This window comes from Danio rerio, chromosome 5 (assembly GCF_049306965.1).
Source record: "Danio rerio strain Tuebingen ecotype United States chromosome 5, GRCz12tu, whole genome shotgun sequence".
Classification (NCBI taxonomy): Eukaryota; Metazoa; Chordata; class Actinopteri; order Cypriniformes; family Danionidae; genus Danio; species Danio rerio.
In genome coordinates, this window is record NC_133180.1 from 73531855 (window position 1) to 73551596 (window position 19742).

General features: G+C 36.6%; 1 protein-coding gene and 1 long non-coding RNA gene across 6 annotated transcripts in view; one reads left to right on the top strand and one right to left on the bottom strand.

The window, feature by feature from the left end:
- The first annotated feature begins 8431 nt into the window (after positions 1 to 8431).
- On the top strand, positions 8432 to 11670 carry LOC141385676 (uncharacterized). 2 transcript variants are annotated; one of them, XR_012406527.1, is made up of 2 exons: positions 8432 to 9763; positions 9820 to 11670. It is a non-coding gene; the product is annotated as an uncharacterized lncRNA (long non-coding RNA). The 2 variants fall into 2 exon arrangements; XR_012406526.1 differs by having other exon boundaries at positions 9833 to 11670.
- zbtb20 (zinc finger and BTB domain containing 20) overlaps positions 11343 to 19742 on the bottom strand; it is a 135162-nt gene continuing 126762 nt past the window's right edge. For 2 of the 4 annotated variants that reach the window (XM_073950857.1, XM_073950858.1), the window contains exons 4-5: positions 17090 to 17338; positions 11343 to 17032 (exon numbers count right to left, since the gene is read on the bottom strand). In XM_073950857.1, the coding sequence (XP_073806958.1) occupies positions 16794 to 17032; positions 17090 to 17338 (488 nt within the window). In that variant the 3' untranslated portion in view covers positions 11343 to 16793. 4 annotated transcript variants of the gene reach the window in all.

A 19742-nucleotide genomic window follows, 5' to 3' on the forward strand; every position in this document is an offset into this window, starting at 1 on the left:
GTTTCTGTTTACAAGTTGGAATGACAATGGTTTTTATTTGACCTCTAACATGTTAACGTCAAATAAAACGGCTGTCATGCCAACTTGTAAACACAAATTCACAATACTTACTCCGCCTCTGAGTTCTTCTGATTGATTCACTGCTTTGGAACTGATATTGATGAGCGGCACTGAGTGTTAAAGTTTCAATTCTTTAGATCTTTTTTGGACCATCAGTAGGGGCTACTGTTTTCATTCAAATATGCTAATTTTCCATTGTTTTTAAATGTAAACACACACTTGACAGACATGAGTGTTTTTTCAGTGCCACATTTTTAAAATGCCATGTCAAGTTAAAAGATTTGAACATTTTACACCGAGCACCACTTATCAATATCAGTTCCAAAGCAGTGGACCAATCAGAACAACAAAGAGGCGGGGCAAGTGTTCTGAGTTTCTGTTTATGAATAGGCATGACAACTCTTTTATTTAACCTCAACCATGCCGATGCCAAATAAAACAGCTGTCACGCCAACTTGTAAACAGAAACTCACAACACTTGCCTCGCCTCACAGTTCTTCTGATTGGTCCACTGCTTTGAAACTGATATTGATGAGTGGCGCTGAGTGTAAAATGTTAAATTCTTTAACATTTAAAAAGTGTGGCGATAAAAAAAAAAACCCACTTAAAAACATGCCGACCCCAGAATAATAAAGAGACTAAGCCGAAAAGCAAATGAATGAATGAACACTTAAAAACAATAGAATATAAGCACATTGGAACTGGTGTTGAATTCGTTTTTTCACAGAGATGCACTCTGTGTGAATGGCATCAATTCGATTTTACAGACAGCTCAAATTTAGCCTTGATTTAGCCAAAACGTCTATGTTTAGATGTCTGTGAGTTGTCTATTAAGTACAAAATCTCTTAGCGAGCGGATGTCTTATACGTACTTTTTAAAACAGTATATATTCCAACCTTACAGCCTCGGCATCCTCACACATCTTGTATCGGTATGAACAAATAACGCAAAACACAAATTTTCAAGACACTTTAAGAGCACAGAAAGCTTTTGGCGTTGTACGCGGTTGGTTCACCTTCATGTTTAAGTGTTCTATTGCTATTTATCGAAGAAGACCAAGAATAATTTTAGTGCAAAGATTCTTTTCTGGCTTGATAAGTGGTATTTGGGTTTAGGTCAACGAGGATTGCTACAGGGATCAACTGTGGGTCGAGCTCAGTGGTTTCTCTCAGGTGTTTTGTTATCTGAAGTGGTTCGTCTTTTGACATTTTAGGATTTGTAATGGTATTCTTTTTTGGGGGGAAATAAATTAGACAACTATAGTATCAGGGTCAATAAATGGAGATTTTTTTCCCTAACAAAATTGGCTCAAGTAAATTTTAGGAACAGTTGAGTGTAGACAATCCTGTTTAGCTGAAAAAACTGGATGTGTTGGGTGTAAAAGTCATGTATGCTGTGCTGCTTTGTGTTCATGAAAGCCCTATATAAATCAAATCACCAAATTTGACTTGGCTTGACTGGTGTCTTACAAATAATTTTCCAAAAAATGTCTCACAAATTGTTCAAAGTTCATTCTAGTCCAGTGTTTGACATAAAAATAAAACAAGATGGCCTCGTACGCACATTAAAAACCTTATTCTATATCTCTAAACAGCAGGTATCGTGAAGCAATATTTTTTTTACGTTTTTTTTTTCATGACAATAATAGAAAGTGGATTTCAACACGAATGCGGATTTCATTTTTTAAGGTCGCTTGAATACTGTAGGATGTTTTTTAATACCTTTACTACAACAGCTCAACTGAGTTCACTCTCAGTCTGAATATTTCAATATGAACAAAGCGAAAAGATTATGAAGTTGGTGAAAATAAATTATGTGCTAGTGCAAGAATAAAACAAGGCTTAAGATATGGCTTTAAACTGTGAAAATACCAAATCTTTTTTGAAAACATTGATTTGTAAGTCCGCTAGGTTCTAACGTGATCTGTTTATAGCACAAAACAATACGTCTTCCTAATGCATATCTACACCTACTGAGCTAAATAAGCTATTAAAGTATCCCATGGCATATTACTAAATGATCTATCCGTCAAGGGGTAAAATGCTACGATGATATAAGCATTTCCATCCAAATGTTCACATTACACATTTATTATTATTATTTTTACATTGATTATATGATATCACAATATGTTACAGTGAGAAATGGGAATTTGGTCCTTGAAGGTAAAACGGTGGTGCATTACTCTTGTGTGTTTCCAAAGAGTTTCTTATTGAATTTATGGAGAACGTGTTATAGAGCGGTTCAACTTTTGAACGCTTTAAAAGAAAAGAAATTGGTCCAAATAACAAGTAAATTTTAACATCCATTGCACAAAAGCAGAGCCGCTGAAGTAAAAAAGTAAAGTAGAAGAAAAACAGCACATCAGTTTATCTTACTTGATGTGTGCTTGATGTTGCTGAAGCTAATAACATTGAGCAAATAATTAACTACTTAACTAATTATTACTTAATTAAAATAGTTGAAACAACTCAATCCTTATTTTTTTTTTGGGGCAAATTTAATTGTTTTATGTTTGAGCCACTTAAATTTGTAAAAACGATTAAGTTAATTTAGGGTGTACTCACACTAGGTTATCAGAACCATGCTCGGGTGCACTTCCCGGTTCGTTTGTGAGTGCTCCGAATCGGGTCCAGGCGAAGTTCAGTTGGCATAAATGTTTTGAAAGTGCACTACCAGGGAGCAATTGTCAGTATGAAGATCGCTAAAACTGAACTGTAAACATATTTTGAAAGCAAAATACACAGGAGATGACTTTAAAGCTTTTTAAAAAATAATTTAAAGTTCAAATTTTAGAATGTTCTAAATGAATAGGGCATAAGGGGGATAACTGGGAATAGAACACAGCTAGGACCTATGTTTCTAACTACAGCTGTAGAGGTGTAGTTGCAAGTGCACAAGTTTGCAATGCAGTTTGCGAATGTTCGTTGGAACGACAGATTTGTAAAATGTTCGGACTACGGAACTTGCAACCTTAGTTGGCTAACGATGGTTTTTGGAAATACATCCCAGAGCGCGATGATTGTTATGTGAGTGTAAAGCCCGCCTGAGAGCAAAATTGAAGCCGCGACGTCACTTTTAAGGGACTGTTTCATATAGATTTATTAATCATTCTTACTGTTCAATGAACGTGAGCTTTCACAGTTTATTAAAGATGCAAAGCAATCACTGCACATCAGCTGCCACCTTTAGCAAACCTCTGAATAAGTGCAGCACGATGACTTTTATAACTATTTATGAGCGTCAAAAGTAGTGAATCTGTTTAGCAAAAAATTTGACTGTGTGTCACTGCATCCCAAATGACTTAAAATAATACAAAACATTATAACTAAAGCAATCTCTATTGTATTGAGGTCTTTTCACATCAACGATGACATAACCGTGCTCCTGCTCGGAAGGTAAAATTCCAGTGCAGGCCGAGGAGGGGACAATCGCGCCCCGGCACGTTTCAATGCAACTGTGCCTAGTGTGAGTACACCCTTAACCGATTTGTGTTGGGACAACATGAAGAAATTGTGTGAAACCCAACATTATTTTTTACAGTGTATTGGAAATACGTAACTTTTGAGGCTAGGGTTAGGGGTGTTTTTATTTCTTTTAAATCATACGTTTTCATAAGAATTAGACCCTTTTAAATGCGTAAAATAGTTACGTTTCCTCGTTAGATTAGGCTTAAAGTTTCCCAAAACCTTTTAAAACAAAAAACGAAATTACTAATAATTAATTATTAATCTCTGATACACGCAATAATAAACTATCAAGTGGCCCCAAACATCAATGTTTACAAGAGTATTGATGACTTTCGATATTAAAATCGATGTTTTAACGATGACAGAAATAAAGTCTAGGGCTTTCATAGTATTGTGTGTGTGTGTGTTTGTCATGTTTGGTTTTGCTCATGCTAAATAGTTCAAGGGAATAAATGAATGTGTTAAAATATACATTATAAAACAAGAACTCAGGAGCGTTTAAGGGTGCGATGATTGCTCAAATCTACATTAAACTCGGTACTTGAATGTTTAAACATTATTAGTGCGTAAATCAACAAGTGTGTAAGCAGTTAAACGTCTTTAATTGTATGTTGAATAAATGGAGGAAATTGAAACAAGCGTCTAGTAATAAATTAATACGGAAATCAAACCAAGCTGTTAACCTTTGGAATGGACACTTATTCAGGATGATAATTTCGATATTTGCTCTGCTGTGGAACTGAAATCCTATTTTTGATCAACTCTGTGAAGCATTTATTGAAACAGGCTCATTTTGAGAGGTATTGCTAAAGAGTTAAGCGTATTGTCTGTGTATCTATTTGTTTGCTACACCAATCTGTAGTGTAGTCACTAGTTGTGTATCTGCAAGAAAGGAAAACAAATATGTAAATTTGCCTAGTTTACAGTCGATGGTAATTGAAAGTGTAGCGGAAGTTTCTACCAACAAAAAAGTCATCAATATCAATTCCAAAGCAGTGAACCAATCAGAATCAAGTGTTGTGAGTTTCTGTTTACAAGTTGGAATGACAACGGTTTTATTTAATCTTTAACATGTTAACGACAAATAAAACAGCTGTTATGCCAACTTGTAAACACAAACTCTCAACACTTGCCCCGCCTCTGAGTTCTTCTGATTGGTTCACTGCTTTGGAACTGATATTGATGAGTGGCGCTGAGTGTAAAATTCTTTCACTAATCTGTATTCACTAGTTGTATATCTGCAAGAAAGGAAATCGAATATGTTAATTTGCTTAGTTTATGGTCAACGGTAACTGAAAGTGTAGTGGTAAGAAGTTTCACAAAAAAAGAAGAAAAACAAGTCTGTAGTCGGTACTGTTAATGAATGTCAGGAAAGAAGGGCTGAAATCGACTCAATAAATCAACACGTCTCGTCATATCCTCCTGTGAAATGATCTTCTGTTTCTGAACGTCATTGTACCGAACCACCCACAGATTTGTATCATCTTTTCCACAAACAGTCTGCTGGACTTAATGCAGAAGTCAAATTGTGCAGCGATATTGGTCTTAGAAATGGAAAAAGCCAGCGTAAACCCATCTCAAATCACCAGTAACACCCGGGATTCAATCAAAATATGCAACAAGAACGCCTTAAATTCCAGTTTATGTTTTTATTATTTGTTTTTAAACTTAAAAATTCAAAACAGAAGTAATGAAGCAAACGCATGAGAAAATGGAATGAAATTTCAAAAGTATACAAAGTCGGAGGAGCAAAAAATATGTTAGACATATTATTCATTCATTTTCCTTCGGCCTGGTCTCTTTATCAGGAGTCGCCACAGCGGAATGAACCGCCAATTTATCCAGCATATATTTTGCACAGCGGATGCCCCTCCAGCTGCAACCCAGTACTGGGAAATACCCAAACACTCTCACATTCACACACGCACTCATACACTACGGCCAATTAAGTTTATTCAATACACCCATAGCACATGTGTTTGGACTGTGGGGGAAACCAGAGCGCCCAGAGGAAACCCGGAGATCATGCAAACTCCACACAGAAATGCCAACTGACCCAGTCGGGACTCGAACCAGCGACTTTTTTACTGTGAGGTGACAGTGCTAACAACTGAGCCACCATACCACCAACTACATTTTGTATTTTTTTATAGTTCTCGATTTTTCCTCGTTATTAAATTTTTATTTTAATATTTTTCACGACATTAATTGGGGTGCACTAGTTTCTGCACCATGATCTTAAGCTCTTTTGTTAGATTAGTTCCTGATTTGGCTTTAAAGCTGACTAATAATGTATATATGCAAATTTCTTATAACACCTTATTAAAAGTATCAATTAATTAAGAGAGATCGTTAAGGGGTCTCAGCAGCCAGAGAACATCATAAGACGTTTAATATTACGTTAGATTTAGGTTGTGACATAAGGTGACCAAAATTCAATGTCTAGCCAGTGTCTAAGGACAACGTTATTTTGAAGTCCAATAACAACGTCAAATGATGTTGCTATTTGGTTGATTTTAGGTTGTTAGAAAGTGACCAAAATCCAACGTCGAGCCAACATCTTAAACCAACGTCATATTGACCTCAAATAATGACATTTATTTGTCAGGTATGGCACCCAAAATCCAACGTCTAATAGACGTCATAGTGGTAACGTCCAAACAACATCAAGCTGTAACATCATTAGGCGTTGATATTTGGTTGATTTTAGGTTAGGCATTGACGTCAGCCTGACGTTACGTTCAGACCTCAACGCGATTTTAATTTCCAAACAAAATGCAACGTCCCCACGACACTGGCAAACAACATCAATCTGACGGCATGTTGATGTCCTGTGCCTGCAGGGGTGTACTCATTTATGCTAGGCACTTATTTTTTGAAAAAATGCATCTAATCAGAGGAAAATTAAGATATTTTTCATCTGATATAAAATATAGGAAAAATAATGCATTCAAAAACTATTCATTATCACAACACTATTTGGCGGTTCACTCTGCTGTGGTGACCCCGGATTAATAAAGGGACAAAGCCGAAAAGAAAATGAAGGAATGAACATTATGGCCAGGCACTGTAGTAGACTGTATAAATATATGTGTAAATTAGCAGTTTTCTGTATTTTGTGATTAATATGTATTTATGGTTTTGAATTGCATTATGGGACCTTGATCTTTCTTCCAACAAGGTTTAACCTTGAAAATGTTTGAAAAAGTGACTTTTATGGACATTTTTAATAGTTTAAAGTGATTTATTTTCTGGGTTGGTGTTGCATAATACTCTAAAAAACCTTCTAAAAATGCCAGTTCGTTTTCTGCTATTTTACAGACTTATTTCTCTGTATTGACCATTTTAAGGGATGTAAACAAAAACAATGGTCCCAATGTAGTTACTGTTTTACATTTTTTAAATCTGTAGCTTCCAAGAATCCAAAAAGAGCCACATATTGATAAATAACGTTATAAGATCTGTTTTAACATTAAGTTATGATTGAATTGCCTCTTGATACAGTTATAAAATAGTTTGATAACAAGCAGGAAATGTACACAGGCTATTGACATGACCACTTTGAAATGATCTACATTATTTCTTATACATTATATTACTTCAAACTACTAAAATGTCAATAAAAAGTCAACTGCAGAGTTAAATTTAGCGTCAAAAGTTGACAAAGCAGAGATCAACATCCCACAATGCAATTCACAACCATAATTAAACAGAAAACACAAAATACGTTTGAGTAACTTTTTTTTTTTTACAGCATAGCAGGAAAAACCCTCCAAAACACTGTTATTGGTGATTTGAGACGGCACGAACCAAACTCGACAAACAGACTGAATCACTTCTCTGCGTACAGAGGTTGTGAACGATGGAGAAAAAGCCCCCCCAATACAAAGAGTCACCAGTCCTCGCATCACAGCCCAGCACAAGCAGCACCATCTGTCCCTCGATCCACAGGAACTTAAATACAATCCAACAATTTTGGCCTTTTAGCAAACTGTGGGTGTCCAATCCAAATCCCAAGAAAACGAAACTCTCAACATGCAAAGAGAAAAGCACGCTGGTGTTTTCCGGTTTAAAAGAAGAAAAAAAAAATCATGCATGTCACTTGTGTAGTCGGCGTTATTATTAAAAGTGTGATTAGAAACTGCGGTATCTACTGTATATATATATGTATCTATATATATACACACACACACACAAATATATATGTATATATATATATATATGTATATTCAATCTAAAGATATTTTACGTCTGCTTGCTTCTCCTGTTAAAATCTGTATTGTGTTTTGTCCAGTAAATATATACGCTTCTGAAAAAACGAACGAACAAACGAACAAACTCTGTAGTCATAAATAGAGTAAATGCTTTTGTCTTTGGATTTGAGCCTATGATACAAGCGAGAAGAATATCATATAATCAATAGTGAATACCATTCAGTGCTGTAACGCGGAAAGAGAAGTGTGTAATCACGAGCATGCGTACATATCTAAGCTCTGGCGGAGGAAAAACTGAAAAGGAACATAAAATTTTGGTATCGAACGTATGATATGGTCGTCTAGTGACTACAAAACAACGAAACGGTATTCGTTTTCTGTTATATTCCTCGAAAAACACACTTTCGACTTGTGATTTTTTGCAATCTAACGCTAAAAAACCTCACCCTCAGACAGCAAAAGCTTATCACGGAACAACAATGACCTCTTTTTCACATAAAACCATCGCAATATTGATTACGGTGTACACGATATCATGTCGATTATGTATAACAACAATTGCTCAAAAAGCATATTAACATCTCTGAAAGGAAAGACGTCATCATCTCAAGCAAATTCAGCATCTGTAGGAAAGAAGAGAGGAAGAATAGAGTAGGAAGAACGTTTTTTTTCTCGTTTTTTTTTTTCGTTCGCATACATAAACGTCGAATAAACTGCATACTGAAAATGCAGACATTTTCAACAGGGCATTAAAAATACGCAACTTATAAAATTCTAAAGGCAGGTTGGAAAAATAGGAAATTAAAACATATGCATTATTATTTTTATTATTATTATTATTATTTATTAATTTTGACAGGGGCACTTTGGACACAATATAGCATTGTATATTGTAATATAAAACAAGCTTCATTTTGGTGATTTCAGGGGTTAAAACACAATAAAACACCCTTACTTATTAGTGGTCCTTCAAATGTTTTCTTTTTTTTCTTTTTGCGTGACCATTCGGATCTATTTTGTAATTATTATTGCTGGTAGTCCTCATACTTGCCTCATAGAGGGATCTGTCAATGTGTATATATGTGTGTGTGTGTCGTTTTTCAGGCAGTGATTGTTTCGTTTTTTACGGTTTTGTGAAGTATTATTATTACAGAATAAAAATAACAGTATTATTGTGAGCTTTATTAAGCTTGGATCTGTAAGAAAGAGGCACTTCATCATTTAGTTTTTTTTTCTTCTACAAAGGAGAGGCATTGTAAAACTCCACGTGTACAGTGTTAGGTGTTGTTTTGGTTACAGTACGATCTGTTGTAGATGCTGATGAAGACATGGATACTTTATCTCGTTTTGGAATTGTTCTGACCGTCGTGTTGGTTAGATTAAGTTGTTGTTTTGTTAGAAGAAAATAAAAACTGCGAGATGAACGATTTCAATGCGTCTGACTGTTTTTCGAAATGGAGATGAGTTGCAGTTTTTACTTTGAAAAAATCCAGATTTATTACAGGATGCGCAGTATCTTTGTGTATGTTATGAAAAAGCTTAGTCTCTGAGCGTACGATAAAACCAGTCATTCAACTCTGTTAAGCGAGCAAAAACAACAAGAAAAGATTGCTCATACATAAATATCCAACATAGGCGCATTTTGAAAACATAGCTCTATATACATTTCTGGAGATCACGAATTATGTAGCCTGAAGTACATTTCGTCCCTAATATTGAACACTAGGGGGCGGTATGACGCCGTTCCTTTTCTCGCTTACAAGCTGAGTGCTTATGGACAGCTTTTCGATGTTTGTACTAGTTTGTACAGTAGCTGGACACGCACCTTGGCAGACTTGCAGAGTGTCGTTGACCGCTCTTGTGAAGAACGGGTAAGACAAAAACAAAAGCTAAAAAATAAACAAGTAAATAACAAGGTGAAAATGTGGTAAAATTTAAAAACATGGTAAAAATCAAGTCGCGAGGGCTTTTCTTTATTTGGATTGCTTTTGAAAACACTATTGGTTGGGTTTTGGGAAGTGGGTGATTGGGTCAATCGGTGCTTTTGAAAACACTATTGTTTGGGTTTTGGGAGGTGGGTGATTGAGTCAATCAGTGCTTTTGAAAACACTATTGTTTGGGTTTAGAAAAGAAGAAGCGTGAGGGGATCAGTTGATCTGTCAGTCGGCAGCGCCCTCTGGTTGATTTACATTAGAACAGCAGGCACGAATGCCAATCACGAGAGAAATTTGAGATCTAAAAAGCGTACACAGCGCCCTCTGGTGGATTTACATGAGAACAGCAGGCGGGATTGGCACTTGCAAGAGAAATTTGAGTCCTAAAAAGCGTACACAGCGCTCTCTGATGGATTTACGAGAGAACAGCTGGCGCAAATGCCACTCATGAGAAAAATTTGAGATTTAAAAAGCATGCACAGCGCCCTCTGTTAGATTTACGTGAGAACAGCATGCGCGAATGCCAATCGCGAGAAAAATTTCAGATCTAAAAATCATACACAGCGCCCTTTGGTGGATTTACGTGAGAACAGCATGCGCGAATGACCCTCGCGAGGGAAATTTAACATCTAAAAAGCATACACGGCGCCCTTTGGTGGATTTGCGTGAGAACAGCAGATGCAAATGACACTCGCAAGAGAACTTTGTGATCTAAAAAGTATACACAGCGCCCTCTGGTGGATTCGTGAAAAACAGAAATGGCAAAATACGTATACTTGACGCTCTCCAGAAATGTATACTGGGGTATGTAATTAAAATGAGCCTGGGTTGTAAATATAAATGATGTTTTTTTCCAACGTTTTTTTTTTCTGTGCCCACAAGCCTATACTCTAGGAATAGATATTTTTTTTCTTTATAAATTAAGAATTAAAAAAATGTACCTTTGTTAAAAAGCAAGGAGAAAAGGTGGTAGTCCTACGACAAAAAAACCCAACTTACTCTAATAGCGAAGAGAATGCTGTATCTATACTGTACACTGAAGAAAAATTAATATGTATTGTAAAATTACCATTCTGAAGCAGAATCAAAAATAAAAGCTACTCTACATGTAAATATATACTGTACGTAATGTAAAAAGTCTATCTGAACTACCCATAGAAGTGATCGTCATAGTGCTTTTGAAGAACCCACAAGAAACGCCGTCCCGTCTAGATGCAATGGATAGTAGACTATGACACTGAAGCTTCTGAATTGTGTCTAAACATTATCTTCGTGCAGATTTTTTGTACACTTTCACAAACTACACAATTTTGGCTAAACGAAGTCTCTGTGAAATAAAACTCTTTATTTTTTTCTTCGTCTTCTCCATTGTAGTTGCTGTTTTTCCTTTTTACATATGAACAAACACAGAGTAACAGTAATATCGGACATTAAAGCCTCATAGCACTTCAACACGAGCGAGATGAGACGGCTTTCGGATATGAAGCCTGATACTAGAACCGGTGATGCTGTGGCGCAAAATGCGTGGTTATGAATCCATACCAAGATGAAGAACAGAAATTAGCAATTTGCATGTAGCTATTCGCGTGTGTCCTTCATAACCATCACCAGACAACTGTCCAATACTGTATTGCAAGGTCGCTTTTTTTTTTTCTTTCTCTGCCCTTCTCTTAAATATATATCCCTTGTGTAGAATAAACTGCAACAGCACCGTCACAAGCAATAGTGCATTTGGTTGCTTGATGCAAACATGATTAAGGCTATCTGTAAAGACACAGCTGATGGCCAATGTAGCTAGTTTTTTTTTTGGTTTACCCCCTCCCAAATTAATAATATTATATTGAGTGAACCATTCGGAAGTGATGTTGATTTATCTGCTCTCATTAGGTGCTTGAAATGCTAATGTTGACTTCAAAGTTCTGCCTCGAAATGCTATAAAATATCATGCACATCTTGTCAGTGAAACATGGTTCTGTGATTAGCAGTAAACCTCCTCCAAAGGCCAGGGGGCGCTCTTGTGTGAAAACTCTGAACACCCATGAAGAAAAAACCCAGGAAATCCCAGAGTGTTTCATATAGACAAGATTTACCTGCTTACTTTGAGTCTGTGTGACGAATAATCAGAATGTCACAGAAGGATTCATTTCAAACGCTAGACTGAAGTTATGAAGTGAGTTCGGAGTAAAAAACGTTATTAAATGTGGCCATTTTACATGCTTTCAGATGTAGCAGCATTTATAATACATAATATCATTGCCATTATCACAGGAATTAATTCAATTCAAAGCGCTTTTACAAAGTAGATTGTGTCAAAGCAGCTGAACATAGAAGTTCTAGTGAATTGAGGCTGTGCAGTTCAGTTTTCAGAGTTGAAGTTCAGTTCAGTGTGGTTTAATTTTCACTGCGACCAAACACTTGCATCGATGCGCAACTCTGCAAGTCCCACACCTAGCAAGAAAGTGGCAACAGTGGTGAGGAACAAACTTCACGGATTAACGAAAGTGAAGGAAAGAAACCTGATTATTTTAATTTTATTAGCGGCCAATTAAAATATCTGATATTTTGAATAGGATTTTGCACAGCTTGTCAGTAATCTATGACTCTTTAGTAAATGCTGCTTCATTAGAAAAAATGTGCTGGAGATTTACTAGAACCGGCTTTACTGACAAAGGGGCCGTTCGCATATCATTTCATTGAAAACGCAATCTGCGTAGATTTTTTTCGCAAATTTCAATGCTCTTCAGACTGTTCACAGCTTCAACATCCCTTGCTGTTGCTATATATAAAAGTATTATTTATGGAGAAAATGTCAATTGGTTTTTGGGGTGCTCAGCACTTGTGTGACGTATTTACTGAAGTGTGATCATTTTGAGGGATGTAGACCAAAACAATGGACCCAACGTATTTCCTGTATACATTTTTAATTTCTGTAGCTTCCGAGAATCCAAAAAGAGCCACACATTGATAAATAATGTTATGAGATCTGATTTCACATTAAGTTATGATTGAATTGCCTCTTGTTATAGTTTTGAAATAGTATAACCAGCAAAAAATGCCCAAGAGCCACTGACATCCCCACATTGAAATGGTCTATATTCCATGCAAGTGTGAAATTTAGTTTGCTCTTAGTCACATGACATGAGGTGCACTTGCAAAAATTGGGATGTTTTCAGCTTCCTGTGGTGTAGGTGCACCTGTAAAAGGTGAATGCATCACACCACGGAATGAACCGCCAACTACTCTGGCATATGTTTTACACAGTGGATGCCCTTCCAGCTGGAATCCCCCAGCAAACAATGGTGTGTTTAATAGAGGCCTAATAGACATCTAAACATAGACAGCTTGGCTAAACTTGGGCTGTAATTAAAAATCTAATAGACATCTAAGAATACCCTAAAACTAGACTAGTCGTCAATTAGACAGTCTTTATGTGTAGTCATTCATTTCTGTTTATTTGATGACTAGTCTAGTTTTAGCCTATTCTTAGACGTCTCACTAACAGCCCAAATTTAGCCTTGTTTTAGCCAAGACGACAATATTTGGACGTCTATTAGACATCCATTAGGCTTCTTTTAAAAACAAGAAATGCTTGCTGGGCCGGCACTGGGGAAAACAACGAACGTGAGCACACAAATGATATACGACCGGCCCCAAGATGTGCATGAAAAATGGCTTCCGATGAACTCTGACCCCAAATTTGGGAATTGATCCTTAATTTAAATCCAGCAAAACTTTATATCATAGGTCTCAACCTGGATTCATGGAGCTGCAGCTCTGCAGTTTTGCTCCAACCTTAATCAAGGTGTTCAAGACTACTAGACTATTAAGCAGGTGTGAGTTGGAGGTGGTTGGTTGTAAACTATGCAGAGCGGCGGCCCTCCAGGAATTGAGTTTGAGAGCAATGCTCTAAATGGATAAAACTGGGTTCAACCGAACCGCCACCATCACCAAAAAATCATCCAAAAGTAACCAACAGAGCATTCGCTCCTCGACTACTCCAAAGGTTAGGCCAAATTGTAGCACCACATGCAGATCCCCCCTAAAAAAAAAAACCCAAAATAAAATAAACAGATCTGAAAGTTGGTTCAAAGTGATCAACAAAAACGCATATGCTAGTCCAAGGAACTCCTCGGACCGACACAAGCTTTTTCAGCATAATCGATTAAAATAGTTTGGTCTCGAAGCTCTGCAGAAGGATATTCAACAGGCGCGTTTTGCAGATCACAGATCTAACCACTCTGACTTCAAGAGAGGGCCTTAACAGCATCATGTTCCTGGTGTTGCTAATCGCAGGGAATATAGCGATGATTGTTCTCGAGAAGGTCACCGAATGCACTCTAAGTATGTAAAAGAACGTGTTGTCACTGTTGCCGTACCTGTACTGCATATTGCAAAGGAAGCCCTACAGTTCAGGCGTCACGAATTGTACAGCACACACATAGAGAGACATACCAGAGGAATATACGCACACGCACAAACACACATGCTCATACAAACACATACGCGAATGTGCTCGATCCCTAGACAGCACTAAAAAGCTTTGCACAACGACCCTCTCGTAGAAACGTACTTGTTCTAAAAGACATTTATCATATATTGAGGCACACACTACAATTCTTTTTTGTGGTTTTGTGATTTTTTTATGGATTTTTTTGTCTTATTTCTTAGTTTTTTTTTGTGTATTTTAAAAGTTTGGTATGAATGAGAAGAAAGCCGAGCGTTCGCTTGGATGAGTTTTAACTGCACTGGGTTGGTGTGGGGATGGGGGGGGGGAAGGGATGGAAGTGGTGTAAGCGATACATCGTTAGGATCTGACCAGCTCACAATGGTTTAAATATAAATAAAGACGAAGCTTGCATAAACAGCACAAAGTAAATACAATAGCAAGTGATGATAACAAAGCCGAAGAAAAACTGAATCGTCTAATCCGAAATAAAGCTACTCAAACACAAGTGAACTATAGTAGAACCAAATATTTGATAAAAAAAAAATGATTATCTCTAAAAACTAGAACATCTCTGGTAACAGTAGTGCACTTATTGGTTTAAGCAGTGCAACATATATGCAAGAAAACAATGCAGTCCTCTTATCAAGCTTTTAAGAAAAGATATTTCCTTTATAAACAATGACGAAAAATAAAACAGAAGAAAAAAAATTATAGAATTTAATTTCTTAAGTAAAACAATTCAACGTTTAAGCACAGGATCTCGAAGTAAAATGTGCAAAGTAGCACTGTTTTTTTTATTTTGAAACGGCAACTTACGCGACCCAATAAAAGTCTGGATAAATTGCCATTGATACATTTTGTCATCGTCTTCGAAGGTCTATCGACCTAAACGAGCGAGCAAAATTGCCAGATTGCAGTTGCACGGCAGATGAGTCTTTATAATATCCATAAAATACGTGTATAACAAAGCCAAATATGAACACAGAGCTTCTGAGTGACGTAACACCAAAAAAACACAACCCTCTTAACTCACTTCCAAAGTACACACACACACAATGTCTAGATATCAGTACAGTTGGGAATGTTTCTTATTGTTCGGAGAGTCTGTGGTATATTAAAGTTGAGTGACCGTGTTGCTTTTATTATGGTTCTGATTGTTTTCTGTTGCCTATTATCTGTCCCCTTCCTTCTCTCCTGCCCCGCATGTATCTCCTGCCAGGCGGACAGCCCAACAAAAACGGCTGTTTGAGCCACTAGGTGGAGCTTTAGGAACAGGAGTAGTGCATTTGTGTCGCTCCACCGGCCCAAACAACTGAGTCATAGTAGTCGGCGCTAACAGGAAATACATCATCTCTATGCGTTTATTTCTGCCTGGTTGACTTTTGATCTAATCTAGCCCATGGCTCCAGATAGCTTAACATAGGTTCGCATGTTCACTGAGAATCATATCCACTCCAATGTTGGATTCTACAGCTGATAACAGTCTCAAAGTGAGCACGTGAGGAGCAGCAGTTGACTTGGATTCTGGGCCTGTTTGCATACGGAAATCTGCCATTTTCCTTTTGTTTTTTTTTTTGTTTGTTTGTTTGGTTGAAAAAACAGAACCATGGAGCGAATGAAACGTTTTGAAGCGGAAGAACTAACAGTCGTCTTCTAAGTGGCAGTGTATGCAAAACCAATTGGAAATTATTAACGGCATTCAAAGTGTTTTTGCTCGAATACTGTCTGAATTTTTCTGTAAACTTGACCTGAACCGTCGAAAAAAGAGGGTGGCGGGAGAAAAGGAAAAACGTCATAATAATCATAATAGTCATTCATTCAGCAAGCCACTCAAATATTCCCATTTTAGTACAGTTAGTAAAACTGGCTTGTACCTCGACAACATCATCATAATCCCTCAATGCCATAATAATAAATAAAAACCCAGTGTCAAATCGAACAACTCTCCTATTCTTATCGCACGTAAAAAGGCAAACATGTGACCATCGTTATTTTAGAATGAATCTAGAGCCAAAACTTCTTTTTTTTTTTTTTAGCTTTTTTTTTTCTTGGTTTAAATCTATACCACAGTAAGCTTGGACGCTTATAGTGTCCAATACGGTCTACATGGGAAAAGATCTACAAGTTTTAAAAAATTCACTGCAATGCTTATTCTTGTGCACACGCACGCCACATGCACAAATACACATACGTACAAAATACCTCTACCATATATAAGTGTGTATAAGTAGTTTGTGCGTGTGAGTGCATGCGTGGGTATGTGTATTTGTGTTTGCGTATGTCCGAGTGTGCGCGCGCATGTGAATTTTTTTTTTCTTGTGTGTTCTTTCGCAGGCCTTTCGGTAGTGTTCAACACATAAATCAGTATTTAAGGAAAGCATACATTTAGAGGCCAGTAGTATGGATCCAGCCAGTGGATCATTATCCAACTACTCAGCCTTAAGGCCACCATCTTTTTTTTTTATTCTTTAAGAATAGCAAGGACGAAAAAAAAAAGGAAAGAAAAAAAATTAAACGCTTCTTTTTTTTTTCTCTAAAAAACTTAATGTGCCAGTGTCTATACTCATTACTCTTCATGCCCCAATATAAGAAAAAAAAATCTAGTGCCGTTTTTCTTAATCATTTCATTCTTTTCATGTTTGCGTGAGTTTTTTTTTTCGTTTGTACTTATCCGTCGGAGACATGCTTGCGCATGTGGTCATTGAAGTGCTCGATTTGGTCAAACTTGACAGGGCACACGGAGCACATGTAGGTGGTCCCCTCCTGGCAGCTGGCTTCTGCGGCCACGCCCACTCCGGCGTTTCCGACTCCGCCCCCAGCCACGCCCCCTCCCACAGGCATGGCGAGAGCCACCACTCCGGCTCCCGGCTCCGGGACGGCCATCGGCACAGGGATGGACGCGGGGCCTCCGGCGCTCCCTGCGCCACTGACCCCGGAGACCCCAGAGACCCCGCTTCCGGTGCTGTGCAGGGCCATGTGGCGCTCCAACAGGGTCTTGTGAGAGAACTTTTTCTTGCAGATGTAGCACTCGTAGGACTTCTCTCCGCGGTGCAGGCGCATGTGGACGTTGAGCGAGCTCTTCTGGGTGAAGCGTTTGTTGCAGATGCTGCACTGGTACGCTCGGACGCCTGTATGCGTAACCATGTGTTTGATGAGATAATCCTTCAGCGAGAACGAACGCCAGCAGATACTGCACTGGTGTGGCTTTTCACCTGAAAGAGGACACAGAGCACACACTCCTTAGGATGGAAGTATTCAACAAAGTCTTTGCAGAAACCATTATCACACACACACACACACACACACACACACACACACACACACACACACACACACACACACACACACACACACACACACACACACACACACACACACACATCCTTATATTTATTTTGTCATAGATTCAGACAGCAGCAGGTGTATGTGCAGGTTACTTAAACCCAAAACTGAAAACGCTACCATCATTTACTTGTTCCAAACATGTTTAAATCTTTGTTAAACACAAAAGAAGATATTTTGAAGAATGTTGGAAACCTGTAACCCCCCACTATGGAAGTCAATGGTTACAGGTTTTCAGCATTCTTCAAAATATCTTCTTTAGTGTTTAACAGAAGACAGTATCTATGTCATACATCTGTAACATCATTAGACGTTGATATTTGGTTGTTTTTAGGTTGCGTTGGAAAGTGACCAAAATCCAACGCCTGTTCGATGTAGATATGGGTTCTGACCAGGGGCGTTGCTAGGGTCGAAAGGGATAAGCGGTTTAGCCCCAACCCCCTATATATATATGCATTTGTTACAAAGACCCCTGTTACATCATTTACATAGTATAGTGTACAATTTATTTTTGTAAACTTACTATATAAATGTATTTATTTTGATTGCACACTGCAAAAAAAGCTAGATTTTTGTGCTTGTTTCTAATATAAATATCTAAACATTCTTACATCAAGATGCATTTTCTAGACAAGCATAAAAATAGTCTTGTTTTAAGAAATATGTCAAAATTTTCTTTAAAAAACAAGCAAAATAGTCTGCCAATTGGGTGAGTAAATAATAGTTTCCTTTTGACATAAGATTACTTTGCTTACTCCTTTGGAATATTATTTTGCTTGTTTTATGAAAAATCTCACTTAATTTTGGCATATTATTTCTTAAAACAAGACATTACTTTTTGCTCATCTAGAAAATGCTTGATTTAAGAGTTTTTTTGATATTTGGACTACAAGATAAAAAAGGTATAAAAGCATTTTTTGCAGTGCAGGTCATTACATGTAATAAAAACAATATAATAATATTATATAATCATATTTACACACCTGAAATTTCACACATCTTTATTTTATTATTATTTTTATATTTATTTGAATAAATTTCACACATCTTTATTTTATTATTTTTAAATATTTATTTTAATACATTTCATACATCTTTATTTTATTATTTCTATTTTAATAAATTTCACACATCCTTATTTTATTATTTTTAAATATTTATTTTAATACATTTCATACATCTTTATTTTATTATTTTTATTTGAATAAATTTCACACATCCTTATTTTATTATTTTTAAATATTTATTTTAATACATTTCATACATCTTTATTTTATTATTTTTATTTGAATAAATTTCACACATCCTTATTTTATTATTTTTAAATATTTATTTTAACACATTTCATACATCTTTATTTTATTATTTTATTTTAATGAATTTCACACATCCTTATTTTATTATTTTTAAATATTTATTTTAACACATTTCATACATCTTTATTTTATTATTTTATTTTATTGAATTTCACCCATCCTCATTTTATTATTTTTAAATATTTATTTTAATAAATTTCACACATCTTTATTTTGTTATTTTTATTTTAATAAATTTCACACATCCTTATTTTTTTTTTGCCAGTATGTTTTTGTGCAATATTTAACATGCATTCAACATCGCAAATTATTTAGCTGAATTTGTATTGCACATTTTAAAAAAGATTGTTTCTGTCATATTCCTGCTTTTTAAAACATCTGGAACCTTCGCTGAAAAGTTGAACTTTGCAGGCTACTAATATTGCAAAATGTATTAATCTTAATTACTGAATTAATTAGTGCTGCGCGGTTGCCTAGCAACAGCAATGTAAAATTCTAAAATCTGTAAGCCCGGCACAGCCAACATACTGAAATTTTTCCTCATCAAGAACACATCTGATGTTTGCATTGATGATGACTATAAAACTAATCTAACATTAAGAGCTTGTAGTCTGAACACATTAGTTACAGAAGATTTGTGTGTGTGTGTACATCTCTTTAAAATTCAGAAATATTTGTATATATGTAGGGCAGCATGGTGACTCAGTGGTTAGCACTGTTGCCTCACAGCAAGAAGGTCTCTGGTTCGAGTCCCAGCTGGGCCAGTTGGCTTTTCAGTGTGGAGTTTGCATGTTCTTCCCGTGTTGGTGTGGGTTTTCTCCAGGTGCTCCTGTTTCCCCCACAGTCACATGCGTTATAGGTGAATCGGACAAACTAAATTGTACATAGTGTATAAGTGTGTGTGTGTGAATGAAAGAGTGTATGGGTGTTTTCCAGTACTGGGTTGCAGCTGGAAGGG